The 14,943-nt window shown below is 42.0% G+C and overlaps 1 protein-coding gene across 1 annotated transcript in view; it reads left to right on the plus strand.

The window, feature by feature from the left end:
- The window catches only part of Xrn1 (5'-3' exoribonuclease 1), a 60,207-nt gene extending 47,659 nt beyond the window's left edge, over window positions 1-12,548 (plus strand). Inside the window, exons 33-42 of the mRNA XM_013029886.1 lie at window positions 1,416-1,477; window positions 4,647-4,727; window positions 4,901-5,023; window positions 5,944-6,103; window positions 7,272-7,447; window positions 9,080-9,193; window positions 9,289-9,391; window positions 9,949-9,987; window positions 10,311-10,471; window positions 11,409-12,548. Of these exons, the coding sequence (XP_012885340.1) occupies window positions 1,416-1,477; window positions 4,647-4,727; window positions 4,901-5,023; window positions 5,944-6,103; window positions 7,272-7,447; window positions 9,080-9,193; window positions 9,289-9,391; window positions 9,949-9,987; window positions 10,311-10,471; window positions 11,409-11,705 (1,316 nt within the window). The 3' untranslated portion in view covers window positions 11,706-12,548. The remainder of the gene's footprint in view (window positions 1-1,415; window positions 1,478-4,646; window positions 4,728-4,900; window positions 5,024-5,943; window positions 6,104-7,271; window positions 7,448-9,079; window positions 9,194-9,288; window positions 9,392-9,948; window positions 9,988-10,310; window positions 10,472-11,408) is intronic.
- Window positions 12,549-14,943: the final 2,395 nt, after the last annotated feature.

The raw sequence follows: 14,943 nt of genomic DNA on the forward strand, positions 1-14,943 counted from the left end.
TGGCTCAAGTGGTAGAGCGCTAGCCTTGAGCTGAAGAGCTGAGGGACAGCGCCCAAGCCCAGAGTTCAGGCCCCACAACTGGACCCAAAAAAAAAACCAAACAATCAAATATACAGTTTATTGGTTTTGGTGGGTCTTTTTTTTTTGTATTTTCATAAAATTGCGTAATCAACACTCTAAATTAGGAATGATTTTTATCACCCAAAAAGAAGTACCATCCCCATTAGCAAGATTCCAGAAGCCACTAGTTTACCTCTGTCATGGAGTTACCTATTCTGGAAATTTCGTAAATAGAATCAGAAAATGTGTAATGTTGTGTTAGTGCTTCTTTCAATGGATATGATGTCTTTAACCATGTATCATGATGATATTAAGCATGTATCATGGTATCTGGTCTCAAGTTACTGCATGTATCAGTAGGTATTCCTTTTTTATTTATTTATTTTTTTGTTGGTCTTGGGGCTGAACTCTGGGCCTGGGCATTGTCCCTCAGCTCTTCAGCTCAAGGCAACTAAGCCCTCTACCACTTGAGCCACAGCGCCACTTAGGGGTTTTCTGGTTGTTTACTAGAGATAAGAGTCTCACAGACTTTCCTGCCTGGGCTGGCTTTGAACCACAGTCCTCAAATCTCAGCCTCTTGAGTAGCTAGGATTACAGTGGTGAGCCTCTGGCACCCCACCCAGTGGAACCCAGTGAGCCTTGGGCAGGCTCATTGTTTCTAGATCCTTAATAGATCTTTTCCATGCTCCTCTGGATATCTCATTCTCTAGCTTTCTAATCTTTTTAGTTACTTTTTGCCCAAATATCTTCACCCCTTACATAGTAGCCAAGTTAACTGCCTTTCAATATTTTCAAATACAGCCTCATGGAGAAATGCTTTTCCAACATTGGTTAAAACCAACCAAATTCAGACAGTTTGCCCATGGGTATACCAGGAACTAACACAAAGATCAAGTTGACTACTGCTTTGAAAGAGGTGTTGTGTGGTTACTGGTTCTCTCCACAAATGGTTGCTACATGATGCTGGGGACTAGAATGTGGGGCTAGAGCTGAAGATGTTGTTTGGTTTGGTTTTTGTGCTAGACCTGGAGCTTGAACTCAGAAGCTGGGTGCTGTCCCTGAGCTTTTGTGCTCAAGGCTAGTACTCTACTGCTTGAGCCACAGCTCCACTACCACCTCTTTTTGGCAGTTAGAGACAAGTCCTCAGGGACTTTCCTGCCCTGGCTGGCTTCAAACTGCAATCCTCAGATCTCAGCCTCCTGAGTAGCTAGGATTATAGGCATAGTCTCTAGTGCCAGTCTTAGAGCTGAGTTTTTTAACATAGTACTTTGCTATGCTAAGTTTTTTGTCTATTTAATTGTTGTTTCAGTAAGAAGTTACTCATTTACCAAAACATCAATTTTTCTTATCTCTAGTTAAAGAAGAGTGTAAGAGTCCTAAAGCTGAATGTCGGTCACAAAAAATGTCCAGTAAACAGGTAAGCTTTCTTAAAAGCAAATTTTTTTTTTTTGGGGGGGGGTCCGGTTATGGGGCCTGAACTCTGGGCCTGGGCGCTGTCCCTCAGCTCTTCAGCTCAAGGCTAGCACTCTACCACTTGAGTCACAGCACCATTTCCGGTTTTTTTGGTTTTGCTTATGTGGTGCTGAGGAATCGAACCCAGGGCCTCGGGCATGCAAGGCAAGAGCTCTACCACTGAGCCACCTTCCCAGCCCCCAAATTTTATTTTTTTTTATTTTTTTTGGGCCCAGTAGTGGGGCCTGAACTCTGGGCCTGGGCGCTGTCCCTCAGCTCTTCAGCTCAAGGCGAGCGCTCTACCACTTGAGCTATAGCGCCACTTCCAGTTTTCTGGTGGTTTATTGGAGATAGGAGTCTCACCGTCTCTCCTGCCCGGTCTGGCTTTGAACCGTGATCCTCAGAAAAGCAAATTTTAGTAGCTACTTTTTTGTTGTTGTTGTTGTTGGTTGTGGGACCTGAACTCTGGGCCTGGGCGCTGTCCCTGAGCTCTTCAGCTCAAGGCTAGCACTTGAGCCATAGTGCCAGTTCTGACTTTTTCTGCTCATGTGGTACTAAGGAATTGAACCCAGGGCCTGATGCATGCAAGCCAAGTACTCTACCACTGAGCCACCTTTCCAGCCCCAGTAGCTACTTTTTTCATGCAGTTGGTGCACTCAGTGAGATCAGACTGAATTTTGCCAATTTTTCAACAGTTGGCAAGGTATGTGGTAGGAAGGCCAGTGAAGTACAGGCTGAGTCATTCAGAGGGCAAGTTACACAGCTGCAACACAGGATTTGAAACCAGAGGCATCTGAAATCTCGATTTGGCCATTTAATAGGTAGATAACCCTGAGCAATTCTTTACCTCTCACAGCCTGTTTCTTCATCTTTGAAATGGAGACAAAAGTAGAGCCCTGAGTTCAAACCCCAGTTTTGCCAAAAAATAAGCCAAACGAAAAAACCATAAAAGATTATTTTTAGTTTCTCTCAATACATATATAGTCTATACATACATATGTAATATTCAGGCATATGAATTTATATGTATATGTTAGTATCTTGAGGTATAAATTCTGTGGAACTAGAATCAATTTCCTTTCTGTACACCAACAGTGTACAAGCAGAAAAGGAAGTCAGGAAAACAACCCCCTTTGCCATAACCCCTGAAAGATTAAAATATCTAGGAATAACCTAACTAAAGATGAAAGGACTTATATAGTGAAAACTAAAAATCTAAAGAAAGAAATCAAAGAGGACACCAGGAAATGGAAAGACGTTCCATGTTCAGGTTAGGTAGAATCAATATTGTGAAAATGGCCATACTGCCAAAAGTGGTATGCAAATTCAACGTAATTCCCATCAAAATTGCAATGATGTTCTTTACTAAAATAGAGAAAATGGAGCTGGGAAGGTAGCTCAGTGGCAGAGTGCTTGCCAACTTGCATTCATGAGGCCCTGGGTTCAATTCCTCAGCACCACATAAGCAAAAAGAAAAAAAAGCCGGAAGTGGCGCTGTGGCTCAAGTGGTAGAGCTCTAGCCTTGAACTGAAGAGCTGAGGGACAGCGCCCAGGCCCAGACTGGACCCAAAAATAAATAAATAAAATAGAGAAAACAATCCAGAAGTTTATATGGAACAAGACCTAGAATAGCCAAAGTAATTCTAGGCAAAAGAAGCAATGCAGGAGGTTTTACAATACCAGATTTCAAGCTCTACTATAGAGTCATAATAACAAAGATAGCTTGGCATCAGCACAAAAATAGACCCAAGACTAATAGAAGATCCAGAAATAAAACCACATACTTAGAGTCATCTGATAATCGACAAAGGAGCCAGAGACATACAGTAGAAAAAAAAACATAGCCTCTTCAGCTACTGGTGCTGGGAAAACTCGGCAGCCATATGCAGAAAACTAAAAGTGGATTCATCCAGCCTGTCACCATGCCCAAAATCAACTCAAAATGGATTAAAGACCTTACCATCACACCTGAAACTCTGAAACTACTGCAGGACAGAGTGGGAAAGACATTAGAACTTATAAGCACAGGAAGAAACTTCCTGAACAGAGTCCCAGGGGCACAACAGATTGGAGAGAGACTCGACAAATGGGTCTACCTTAAAATTAAAAGTTTCTATACAGCTAAAGACATAGCTACGAGGGCTGGGAAGGTGGCTCAGTGGTAGAGCGCTTGCCTTGCATGCATGAGTCCCTGGGTTCAATTCCTCAGCACCACATAAGCAAAAAAAAAAAAAGCCGGAAGTGGCACTGTGGCTCTTGAACTGAAGAGCTGAGGGACAGCGCCCAGGCCCAGAGTTCAGGCCCCATGACCGGACCTAAAAAGAAGAGAGAGAGAAACTAGAAAGACACCCAACTAATGGGACAAAGTATTTACCAGCAATATATCGGACAAGGGCCTAATACCCATTATATACAAGGAACTCAAGAAACTAACCCCTCCCAAATCTAACAAAAGAATCACTAAATGGGCAAGGGAGCTAAAGAGAGACTTCTCAGAAGAAGAGGTAAAAATGGCAAAGAAACACATGAGGAAATGTTCATCATCCCTGGCCATAAAGGAAATGCAAATAAAAACAACCCTGACATTCCACCTTACCCCTTGAGCGTTTTCACTCATCACTCTACCACTTGAGCCATACTTCTTCTAGTCTGGTATTTTTTTATTAATTGGAAATAAAAATCTCTCAGACTTTTCCTTTAGGTCTCAGACTACTGAGTAGCTAGGATTACAGGTATGAGGCCCAGGCATCACTCTCTCTCCCTTCTTTTAAAGCACTAATACCATTATGAGGGCTCCATTCTACTGATTATCTAAATCTAATTACCTTTTAAAGGTTTTGTCTTCTAATTCCATCCCACTGCAGCTAGAGTTCTAACATAGGAATCTCAGGGGGTACACAGACATCCAGTCCATGTGACAGTGGTTTAGTGCCTATGTTCATAACTGAAAGAAATGCTCACTCATTTACAATTTAATAGGGATTTAATCGCATTTATTTTTGAAGTCTCCCTTTTTCTTACAATGTAGAAGAGAAACAGTGCATAAGAAAATTGTGCAGCAGTTAATGTAAAGTATTGTTAAGTAGTAACTATAAATTTATTTGCATGGAAAGTTCATTCTTACTTTTTTATAGACTTTTGGAGGTCCTGCTAAATGTAATAATATCAAGCTATTGAAGAGAAATGAAAGTCCAGGAGTCACAGAAACCCAAAAGGTTGGTGGCTGATAACTGAAATACTATTGATAAGGTAAAAGATCTTCATTCAGTTTCTCTTCCCAAGCTTTAATACCTGAGGAGGTAATTGGGTGATGATTTTTTAGCATAAAACTCTTAGCTTTTTTTTGTATCCTGTTTTCCTCTTCATATGTGAATATTTGTTATTTTAGCCGAGCTCTGGAATGGAGACCTTTTTAGCATCTTTGAGTATCTCTAAAGAAAATGATGTGCAGTCATCTCATCATGGAGAGCCTCCGAACGAAGAGCACTTATCACCACAGTCCTTCGCTCTGGTGTGTATGCTATAGGTGCTGTTGGTCATACATGCACACCCTGTGCGGCTGTTCAGAGATGCTGGCGGGTACCGCCGGCCACCATTTTGTGAGGAAGGCCAGACTACAGGAAATTTAGCCATCTTTTCTCTTGTTACACCATAACCCCCTGCTTTTCAAGTATTGTTACTAGGTGACCAGGCCAAAAGTTAAACACAAAGGCATTCTTTCTATATCTGGAAATGTGGATCTTTTTTTTAAAAAAAATCTGGGGGGGCTCAGAATGTGGCTTAGTGGCAAAGTGCTTGCCTCGCATTCATGAAGCCCTGGGATGGATCCTCAGTACCACATAAGCAAAAAAGGCTGGAAGAGGCGCTGTGACTCAAGTGGTAGAGCACTAGCCTTGTGCAAAAGAAGCTCAGGGACAATGTGGAGGCCCTGAGTTCAAGCCCCAGGACTGGCAAAAAAAAAAAATCTGATCTCAGTATTTAATTTGGTCTTGATTTGCCTTTCTCTATATGAATGTTGTTAGATCTGAATTTTAACAGTGGAGCTCTTTCAAATAAAAAAGCACAGTGGTAGAATGTTTGCCTACCACATGCATGGTCCTAGGTTCCATCTCAACACCTTAAAAAAAAAAAAAAAAAGAAGATCAGAGCTGGGAGGGTAACTCAGTGGTAGAGTGCTTGCCTCGCATGCATGAGACCCTGGGTTCGATTCCTCAGCACCACATAAGCAGAAAAAGCCAGAAGTGGCACTGTGGCTCAAGTGGTAGAGCGCTAGCCTTGCGCTGAAGAGCTCAGGGACAGTGTCCAAGCCCAGAGTTCAGGCCCCACGAACAACCCCCCGCAAAAAAAAAAAAAATCAGTAAGCTGTGTAAATCGTAAGGTAACTTTTCTTTCCCAAACCTTCCATCTCCATGTGGACCATTTCCAAAACAGAAGGGAACACGGATGCTCAAAGAAATTTTGAAAATTGATGGCTCAGACAGTGTGGACCGTAAAAATGAGCCAAAACAGTTTGGTCATGAAGTTGCTATTTCCTCTAATAGAAAAGATGAATATGGACTATCTTCTCAGGCTAAACAAAATAAGAAATTGGGTAAGTACTATTATTAATAATACCATTTCAAAAATCTAGGTTCTTCTTGTCCTTTTTATCGTGCTTCTCAAACTCATAGTTTTAGCTGGTCCTAGTGGCTCACATTGGAACTACTCAAGAGACCGAGATGGGGATGGATGATAATGGTTGAAGGCAATCTAGACATAAAGTTAGTGAGACCTCCATCTCAACCAGAGCTAGGCATGGAAGCAGAATGCCTGTCACCCCAGCTATGCAGCAGAGCATGCATTGGAGGATTGCAGGCCAGGCCAGTCAGGCAAAAAATACCTTAAAATAACTAAGAAAAAAAGACTGTAGGTCTGGCTCAAGTGAATGAGTGCCACTTTTTCAAAGAAAAAGCTAAAGAGGAATGTCCTGGCCTAGAGCTTAAGCCCCAGTACTGGCACCAAAATAAAAAAAATCCAATTAGAAACCAGTTACTTCTCATAGTGAAAGACATGCTCATAATATAGAACAAAATAATTATTTAAACTGATAGTGGAATAAACATAATCCTGTAAGTTGTACTTAATTTCAGTATAGCAAAGAGAATCTAAAAAACATAGATGCTGACTTAGAATTTAGCCCATGTTGCAGAACTGAGTCACTTTGAGTAGGCTACTTAACAGAACTTTGGATTAATTCTTCACTGAAGTATGCTTTGGTTCTACTAGTGATTTTGTCGATCATAAAGTGTGAATATTCAGAACTTTCTAATCTATAGAAACAACACTAAAAGCTTAATTTTAGCAAACTTTTTTTTTTTTTTTTGATGGTTCTGGGGTTTTAACTAAGGGCTTTGCATCCTGTGGCTTGCTTACTCAGCAGGCACTCTATATGAGTCACACATCATCCCTGCTTTTTGCTGGAGGATGGCTCTGAACAGAACACCTCAGAATCTCAGCCTCCTGAGTAGCAAGCGCCTGGACTTATTTCAAATCTTTAATATACTAATTTGTTAATCAACCATAATTTTCTAAAGCCACATTTGAAAGTTTAATAAATCATTTAATACTAAGTACTGCTATTTGCTTTAGAAGCCTAATTTTGCAAGCTTTTTAGCAACTTCCTGCTAGCTGTATTATGAAGCCCTACAATGATTAACTAATTTGAGGTATCATTTCATTAACACATGTATATATCCATATCCTTTTCTTTTTTCTGGTAGCATCCTACACAAACAAGCCTCACAGCACTAGTGAGTACCAAAGTGTTCCATCTGTGGACAGTGTATGTTGGTCTGGCCAGATCCCTCCTGTGTCCACACCAGTAACTGAACTTTCTCGAATTTGTTCCCTTGTGGGAATGCCACAACCGGATTTCTCCTTTCTGAGAACACCTCAGGTAAAGTATCCTAACTGTTCCATTTATATAAGCTCTTACCGGGCGCCTGGCACCAGTGGCTCACACCTGTAATCCTAGCTACTCAGGAGGCTGAGATCTGAGGGTGGTTCACGCCTGTAATCCTAGCTACTCAGGAGGCTGAGATCTGAGGGTGGCTCATGCCTGTAATCCTAGCTACTCAGGAGGCTGAGATCTGAGGATCAAGGTTTATAGCCAGCCAGGACAGAAAAGACTGAGACTCCTATCTCCAATAAACCACTAGAAAACCAGAAGTGGCGCTGTGGCTCAAGTGGTAGAGTGCTCGCCTTGAGCTGAAGAGCTGAGGGACAGCATCCAAGCCCAGAGTTCAAGCCCCATGACCGACAAAAAAAAAAAAAAAAGTTATTTAACTGAGCTTAAATTAGCTGAATGTCTTTACCTAGAAAACATACAATAAGACTTTTTTTGTTGTTTTTGGTTCATCATGGGGGCTGAACTCTGGGCCTGGGCACTGTCCCTCAGCTCTTCAGCCCAAGGCTAGCGCCCTACCACGTGAGCCACAGCGCCACTTCTGAATTTTCTCTGCTTATGTGGTACTACCCAGGGCCTCATGCATGAAAAGTTGGGCTGGGAAGGTGGCTCAGTGGTAGAGCGCTTGCCTTGAGCTGAAGAGCTGAGGGACAGCGCCCAGGCCCAGAGTTCAGGCCCCACAACCGGACCCAAAAAAAAAAATTTAATGAAAAGCATAGATTTATGCTTCTCACCCTGGCTATTTCATTTATATGTAACTAGAGCTCAAAGAGGCTGTCAGAAAAGAAGTTTGAGAGAGCTTACTAAAAACTTAAGTTTTCTAGGGCTGCAGGTATTCTCAATAGTAGAATAAATATTTTAACCTAATATACATAATACTCTGGAGTTCAGTGCCAAGGTTTCAAGAAAATAAGCTGGACGCTGGTGGCTCAAACTTGACATCCTTGCTGCTCAGGAAGCTGAGATGCGAGGGTCATAGTTCCAGTCCAGCCCAGTCAGGAAGGTCCATGAGACACTCTTCTCCAATTAACTACTAAAAAGCTAGAAAAGGTGCTATGGCACAAAGTGGTAGCACATTAGCCTTGAGCACAAAAGCTCAGAGACAAGTCCCCCATCTCTGAGTTCAACCCCCAGGACTGGCACCAAAATAAATTAAAAGTAAATAAATGTATTCTTTTAATTGAGAAAAACGATATCGTACTGTTTTGAAGTCTTTTTCTTCTAGGGCTTGGGGGTATGACTCAAGTGCTAGAGGGTCTGCCTAGGAAATGCAGGGTTCTAGGTTCAAACTCAAGGAAAAAAAAACAAAAACGAAATCAAATACAGAGTTGAGAAAGGGAAGAGCATTTTAAATAGCCAGTAAATCATTTCTGTAAAGGGTAGGATAGAAAACATTTCAAGACTGTAAGCCACATCACAACTTCACAACTCTATAATTACAGGTAGGTAAGGATGAAGGAGAAAGAGAAAGAGATGATTTTTTTTTTTTAACCTCAGAAACCCAAATAGTCTTTTGTTTGGATTCAGATGTAATTATCCCATTGGTGTATACCATGCTTTGGGAGAGGAAGTTGAGTTGCTAAACAGATAACTTAATAGATTATCTATGTTCTCTGTTCTCAGACAATGACAGTTTGCCAAGTAAAATTATCTAACGGCTTACTGGTCCTCGGGCCACAGTGCCACTCTGAAAATGAAGCCAAGGAGAAAGCTGCACTCTTTGCCTTACAACAGCTGGTATGACCTCTCCATGACTTCTCTATTCACATTTTGACTAGTCTTTAAGGGAACTTTTTATTGTATTATCTTATAACTATTAAATACTTCCATAGGGCTCCCTAGGAGTGAATTTTCCTTTTCCTCCACCAATATTTCCAAATTATCCTCCTGCTGTTCCACCAGGAACCATTCCTCCAGTTTTTCCCCAACCTACTGGTAAGATATTTTGCTTTTACGCCTTTTTGTCATGTGTTATTTTTGTTGAGTTCTTTTAAGATGCAGTTTTTCAAAAATCAAAATTACATATTCAAACAACTAGTAATAGAAGAAGAAACGGTGGTGAGCCTGGAGCGAGGGGCCAGCAGAGCCACGCAGCCGCACCCTTCACCCTCTGCAGCCTCTGTGTGGCCACGGAGATCACACTGCTGAGTAGACCTGGGGGGGGGGGGGGCTACAGCTCAGTATGAGCTACAGGTCTTGAGTTCAAGCCCCCTGTATCCACACACAAAAAAGCGTGATCAGCTGTCCCAAAAGAAGACAAGGTAGCAGCCAAAGGGCAACCTGAAGGGCTCAGCTTTCGGGTAGTAGAGTGCCTGCTAGCACGTGTGAGGCCCTGAGTTCAAACCCCAGTACCATCAAAAACAAAATAATTATTAATAACTGAAAAAAATGTCTTAAACTTGCAAATACTAGAATAGACAAAAACAAAGATTGTACATGTCGTGTGAGCATGATCAGATCTCAGGACTTGAGCTTCTTTGGTTCTTTTGTAGGCTGGGATCACTATGGAAGCAACTTAGCATTTGGGGCAGGTGAGATCCCTAAGATTTCTCTCTATGTGCCCAGGCTTTTCCCTCCCAAGGAATAGTTTTAAGACCCTTTCATTTCTGTTCAATGTAATTGCAAATATTTCAGTCTCCTATCAGTATTTGATCATCTTGCTCTGTTCAGGCAAGGATAATGATAAATGCATTTCTGTGGTAGTTCAGAGGCCCAAGAAGGGATGCTAAGCCTGAGTGATTACAAGAGCAGACTTTTTGCTAAAGTGGGAAAAGCCAAGAAAGGCTAGCAGGACGAGGTCTGATTTCTGGGCTTTGATTTTAGTAAGAAAGAAATACTGTGTGGCTCTTAGCAGGTAACATGATGCCCTCATCCTCTCATCTTCTTGGCTCAGTGCCATGGAGACCGCCAGTGCCAGTTCCTGGGAGGCCCTTCCACCCCACATCACACTCCGGGACGGTGCCCAGGGCTGGAGGAGTACCAGGCGGCATACACAACCAGTTCATACCTCTGCAGGTGAGATTTGGAGAGGAACTTGAGCAAAACTCTTCATTGTAAACTTTTTAAAATGAGTCTCAGTTTTCTCTTTCAATGGCAGTTAAAAATGTGGAATGTCATGGTGACATATCTGGTCTGGCCTCTGCTGTTTGTGCACTCATATTAGTAATTATAGCCAGTAATAATATACTATACGAACAGAAAGTATCTGAAAGTCAAAATTATAAAACATTTTACTGCCGGGCACAGGTGGCACACGCCTGTCATCCTAGCTACTCAGGAGGCTGAGATCTGAGGATTGTGGTTCAAAGCCAGGGAAGTCTGTGAGACTCTATCTCCACTGAACCACTCAGAAAACTGGAAGTGGTGCTGTGGCTCAAGTAGTAGAGCGCTCGCCTTGAGCTGAAGAGCTGAGGGACAGCGCCCAAGCCCAGAATTCAAGCCCTACGACTGACAAACAATAAGAAAGAAAAAAGAAAGGAAGGAAGGAAGGAGGGAGGGAGAAAAGGAAGGAAGGAAGGAAGAGAAAAAGCAGGCAAGCAAGCAAGCAAGCATTTTACTAGGGCTGGAAAGGTGGCTCAGTGGCAGAGTGTTTACCTTGCATGCATGAGGCCCTGGGTTCGATTCCTAAGCACCACATAAGCAGAAAAGGCTGGAAGTGGCGCTGTGGTTCAAGTGGTAGAGCGCTAGCCTTGAGCTGAAGAGCTGAGGGGCAGCGCCCAGGCCCCACAACCACAACAACAACAAAAAAAAACCATTTTACTATTTCATTTGTAAAGAATCTTAAATATTGTGTTGCCAGGTTTCTGTGAATGTTGAAGTCTTCATTGTAGAGTGGAAGTGGAAGTTTCATATCAGCTATGGCCAGCAGATAGTCCAGCGTGGTTTGTGGCATTTTTCTCATTAGCTTTCTTTAACCTAGCTAGCTAATTAACAATGCTTTTATTTCTTGAAGGTCACTAAAAAAAGAGTAGCAAACAAAAAGAACCTTGAGAATAAGGAGGCCCAGAGCTCTTCTCAAGCTGCCTCCCTTCCACCTAGCAAGCCAGGCTCCTCTGAGGTCACCAAAGCAACTCTGCAGGAAAGGTCGCCCGCCTCGCTGAAGCCCTCCGAGGCTGCACAGCCTGTGTCTTCTCAAGTGGAAACTGCCGCCCAAGGCCCCAGCATGGCTCACCAAAAGTCAAGCTCTTCTGCACGAAGGAAGTCACGGAAACTGGCTGTCAATTTTGGCATTTCTAAACCTTCTGAATAAATTTGGTACCTTGGAATCAAGTTAATTCCTTTCCATCCACCTTTTGATAAATCCATATCTGTTTCATAAATGTACTCTTTTAAAATGATATGTTTAAATGGAATAGTTTTTATTTTTCAGTTGCCAGGCACTTTTCATGCTATTTTAAAGACTATAGATCAAATTGTGCACTTTAAGAATGTGCAATTTGTTGTACGTCGTTTATACCTCAATAAAGCTGTAAAAGAGAGAGAGAGAGAGACTAAATTAAACCTTACGTATCAGTGGACTCAATCTGAAAATGTACCATTACCCATTGGCCACCTCAGCAGCATCATTCTTGAACTATGACTCAGACATCCTATTAGCAATAATAAAAAACTGTTTTTACATTGTCGTTGAGGGAAAATGAGATGGAGCATGAAAACTAGGCCTCAAGTCTACTGAAAATGCATTTTACTTTTCTTTTTAATAATGGAACAGAATTATGAGGAGAATGAGCCTCGCTCTCGTGCTGTACTCTCACTGGCTGAGCGTCTCTCAGACCTGCTGGGACTGGCTCACACTGGTTTTGGACTGGCTCACTCTGATGGTGGTGCTGCTACCCTTGCTTTACTCTAAATCTCCTACCAAAGCAACTTTAGAGTACCAGTCAGAGTAGTCATCTAGCTGCTTAGAACTAGAAAGAGCAATCTAGACTTGAGTCAGTACCATTTTTTGGATTATTCAAAAACCAGCATTAGTAACCTTTAGTAAAATCAGGTTTCAAAAAATCTACAGGGTACAGTAATGACAAATTAATCTTCAGTTGGATAAAGTATAAAATGTTCATCATGCCAATTAAAATAAACTTTGTTAATCTTTTGTATGGCTTTTTATCTGCTTACTTAGCCATAAATGAGAGCTCCTCCTTGGTATCAATGTTCTGCTTTGAATCCCAGGCTGTGCTATAGTCCAGCCATAGTCATGACTTAGTAATATACCCGTCTGTCTTGATCTAGTCTGTATTTTATCTTCAGGCTAGACGAGTCAGGAATGCTGTTTAATCTTTGCATGTGGATGTGTTGTTCAAACTATTGAAGTGAGTTACAATTTAAAATTTTTCTTATGGTACCAGGGCTTAAGTTTGTATGTGTGTGTGTGTGTGTGTGTGCGTGTGCGCGTGTGTATGCTTTTGTGATATGCTTATATTTTTCAGGAAGAAAATTACCGTGCTTTTTTAAAGTAGGAGCTGCAGTCTGTATGTAGAGCTACTTATTACTCTATCTGATTCCATTGAGCTCATTGAACACTGCTATGAGTCTTAAAGTCATGTTTTATAAAATGCTGGTATTGAGCTAAATGAATTTCCTCTCTAACTGTTGATTTCTGAATTTCTCTAAATGTTAGCAGGATATCTGAATAATAGTTGTGCCTTTAGTATCTTTGCTTACTATGATCATGTGAGTGTCTGTGATTACATGTTCTATTAATTGTCTAGGTTTAAACTTTTGTCAGTTTTGGACATTTCCTTAATGAGATACTAAGTAATGAGGCTCAAGTAAAGGTCAGTGTCTCTCTCTCTCTCTCTGTCTCCCCCCCCACACTCTCTGTTGTCTCACTTAAGTCTCTCGTTGAAAGGAAACATGTATTATAGGATGCAAGGAAGAAGTGGGATTGTGGCAGTCACAGCACCCTGACCCCATCCACCTCACTTAACGTGCACACTCCGGCAGGCAGGACTGCCACTTGGGCTCTAGAGCGCAAGGCAGAGCACGTGCCATCCCCCAACAACTCCAGGAGGAGCTGCACAGTGCCAGGGGACCCTGGAGGCTACTTCAGGATGGGAGCACAGAATTCTGAGTGGAGAGCCACAAAGAATGCTTTTCCTATCATTCTACAGGTCAGAATTGGGGGTGAGGGGGTTAACCGGGAGCACACACCATACTGGCTGAATACTTGGCAGTCAGGTATTATCTATTCAGTGAAGGCTGTGGGAGGCCAGTGCAGCTTTTACCACAGGCTCGTCTTGAGGAGACCAGATTCTCATTATAGCCATGCCTGTGGGTGGGGTCTAGGGTGTCTCTGAACAACACTTAGACTTGGGAACAGTTCTCCCCTTGTATCCAGGGTAAACTGATAACCATCACCCAGTTTCAGATGATGGACCCATTCAGCTATTGAGTCTGAAAACTTTCTGTGTAAATGATGGACCACAGGCCCAGCCAGAGCAATTACTTCATGTTTCCTTGCGAACTTGAGTCTCCTCACATGAAACATCTGTAAATACTCTTGCTCAACAAGTTTTGTTTTTTTGTGTTCCCTTTCTCTTCTAGCAAATTAAGTGAGCGAATCTTGAAGATTGTTTCTCTGGCCATGTTCTGTTTTGCAGTATTCTGCATTACCTGACCATCATCTCAGTTTTTGACCAAATGTGTGAATTAGTTTAAACTAATCATGTACACTAAAGTCTTAAACATCTGAGATCCAATTTCACGACAAACAGTTAACCTCTAGTGAGCTGTAGTTTCAATTTGACATTTTCCTTAACTGGGCGCCGGTGGCTCACACCTGTCATCCTAACAACTCAGGAGGCTGAGCTCTGAGAATCGTGGTTCAAAGCCAGCCCAAGCGGGAACTGCTGTGAAACTCTATCTCCAATTAACCACCAGAAAACCACAAGTGGCACTGTATCTCATATGGTAGAGTGCTTGCCTTGAGCTGAAGAGCTCAGGGACAGCACCCAAGTCCAGAGTTCAAGACCCACAACGGACAAAAAAAAAAAAGGTTTTCCTTTGCCAGATGTAGTAACACACCACAGCAACTGGAGAGCTGACACAGGAATGGGAGTCCTGGCCAGTCTGGACTATCTAGTGAGACCACTTGAAAAGGAAGTTACTGACTGTTCTATGATCATGTTCACTTGTGGTTTTGCACTAATCTAGACTCCTAGGTTTAGGGTGAAGGATGCAGAGAAAGGAGATAGTTGGAAAACATTTGATCTCATTTTCAGATTGTAACACAACCTTGCTAGCTGAAGGAAATGGATAAGCTATGGGGTCTTTTTTATTTACTGGCTTTCTAATCATTTGCAGTATTTGTACTCACAAATTATATATTCATCATATATTCTCATACTGGTTGTGTGATTCGTACCCTATATGCGATCTATAGAAAGTAAGTTCTCCATTCCATTACTTCTATCAGTCAGACATCTTTAAAAGTATCTGGGTATAGTCTCCCTGCTTCAGAATTGCCATATGGGCCTTTCCATCTTGCC

Source organism: Dipodomys ordii, unplaced genomic scaffold (genome assembly GCF_000151885.1).
Source record: "Dipodomys ordii isolate 6190 unplaced genomic scaffold, Dord_2.0 Scaffold124, whole genome shotgun sequence".
Lineage (NCBI taxonomy): Eukaryota > Metazoa > Chordata > Mammalia > Rodentia > Heteromyidae > Dipodomys > Dipodomys ordii.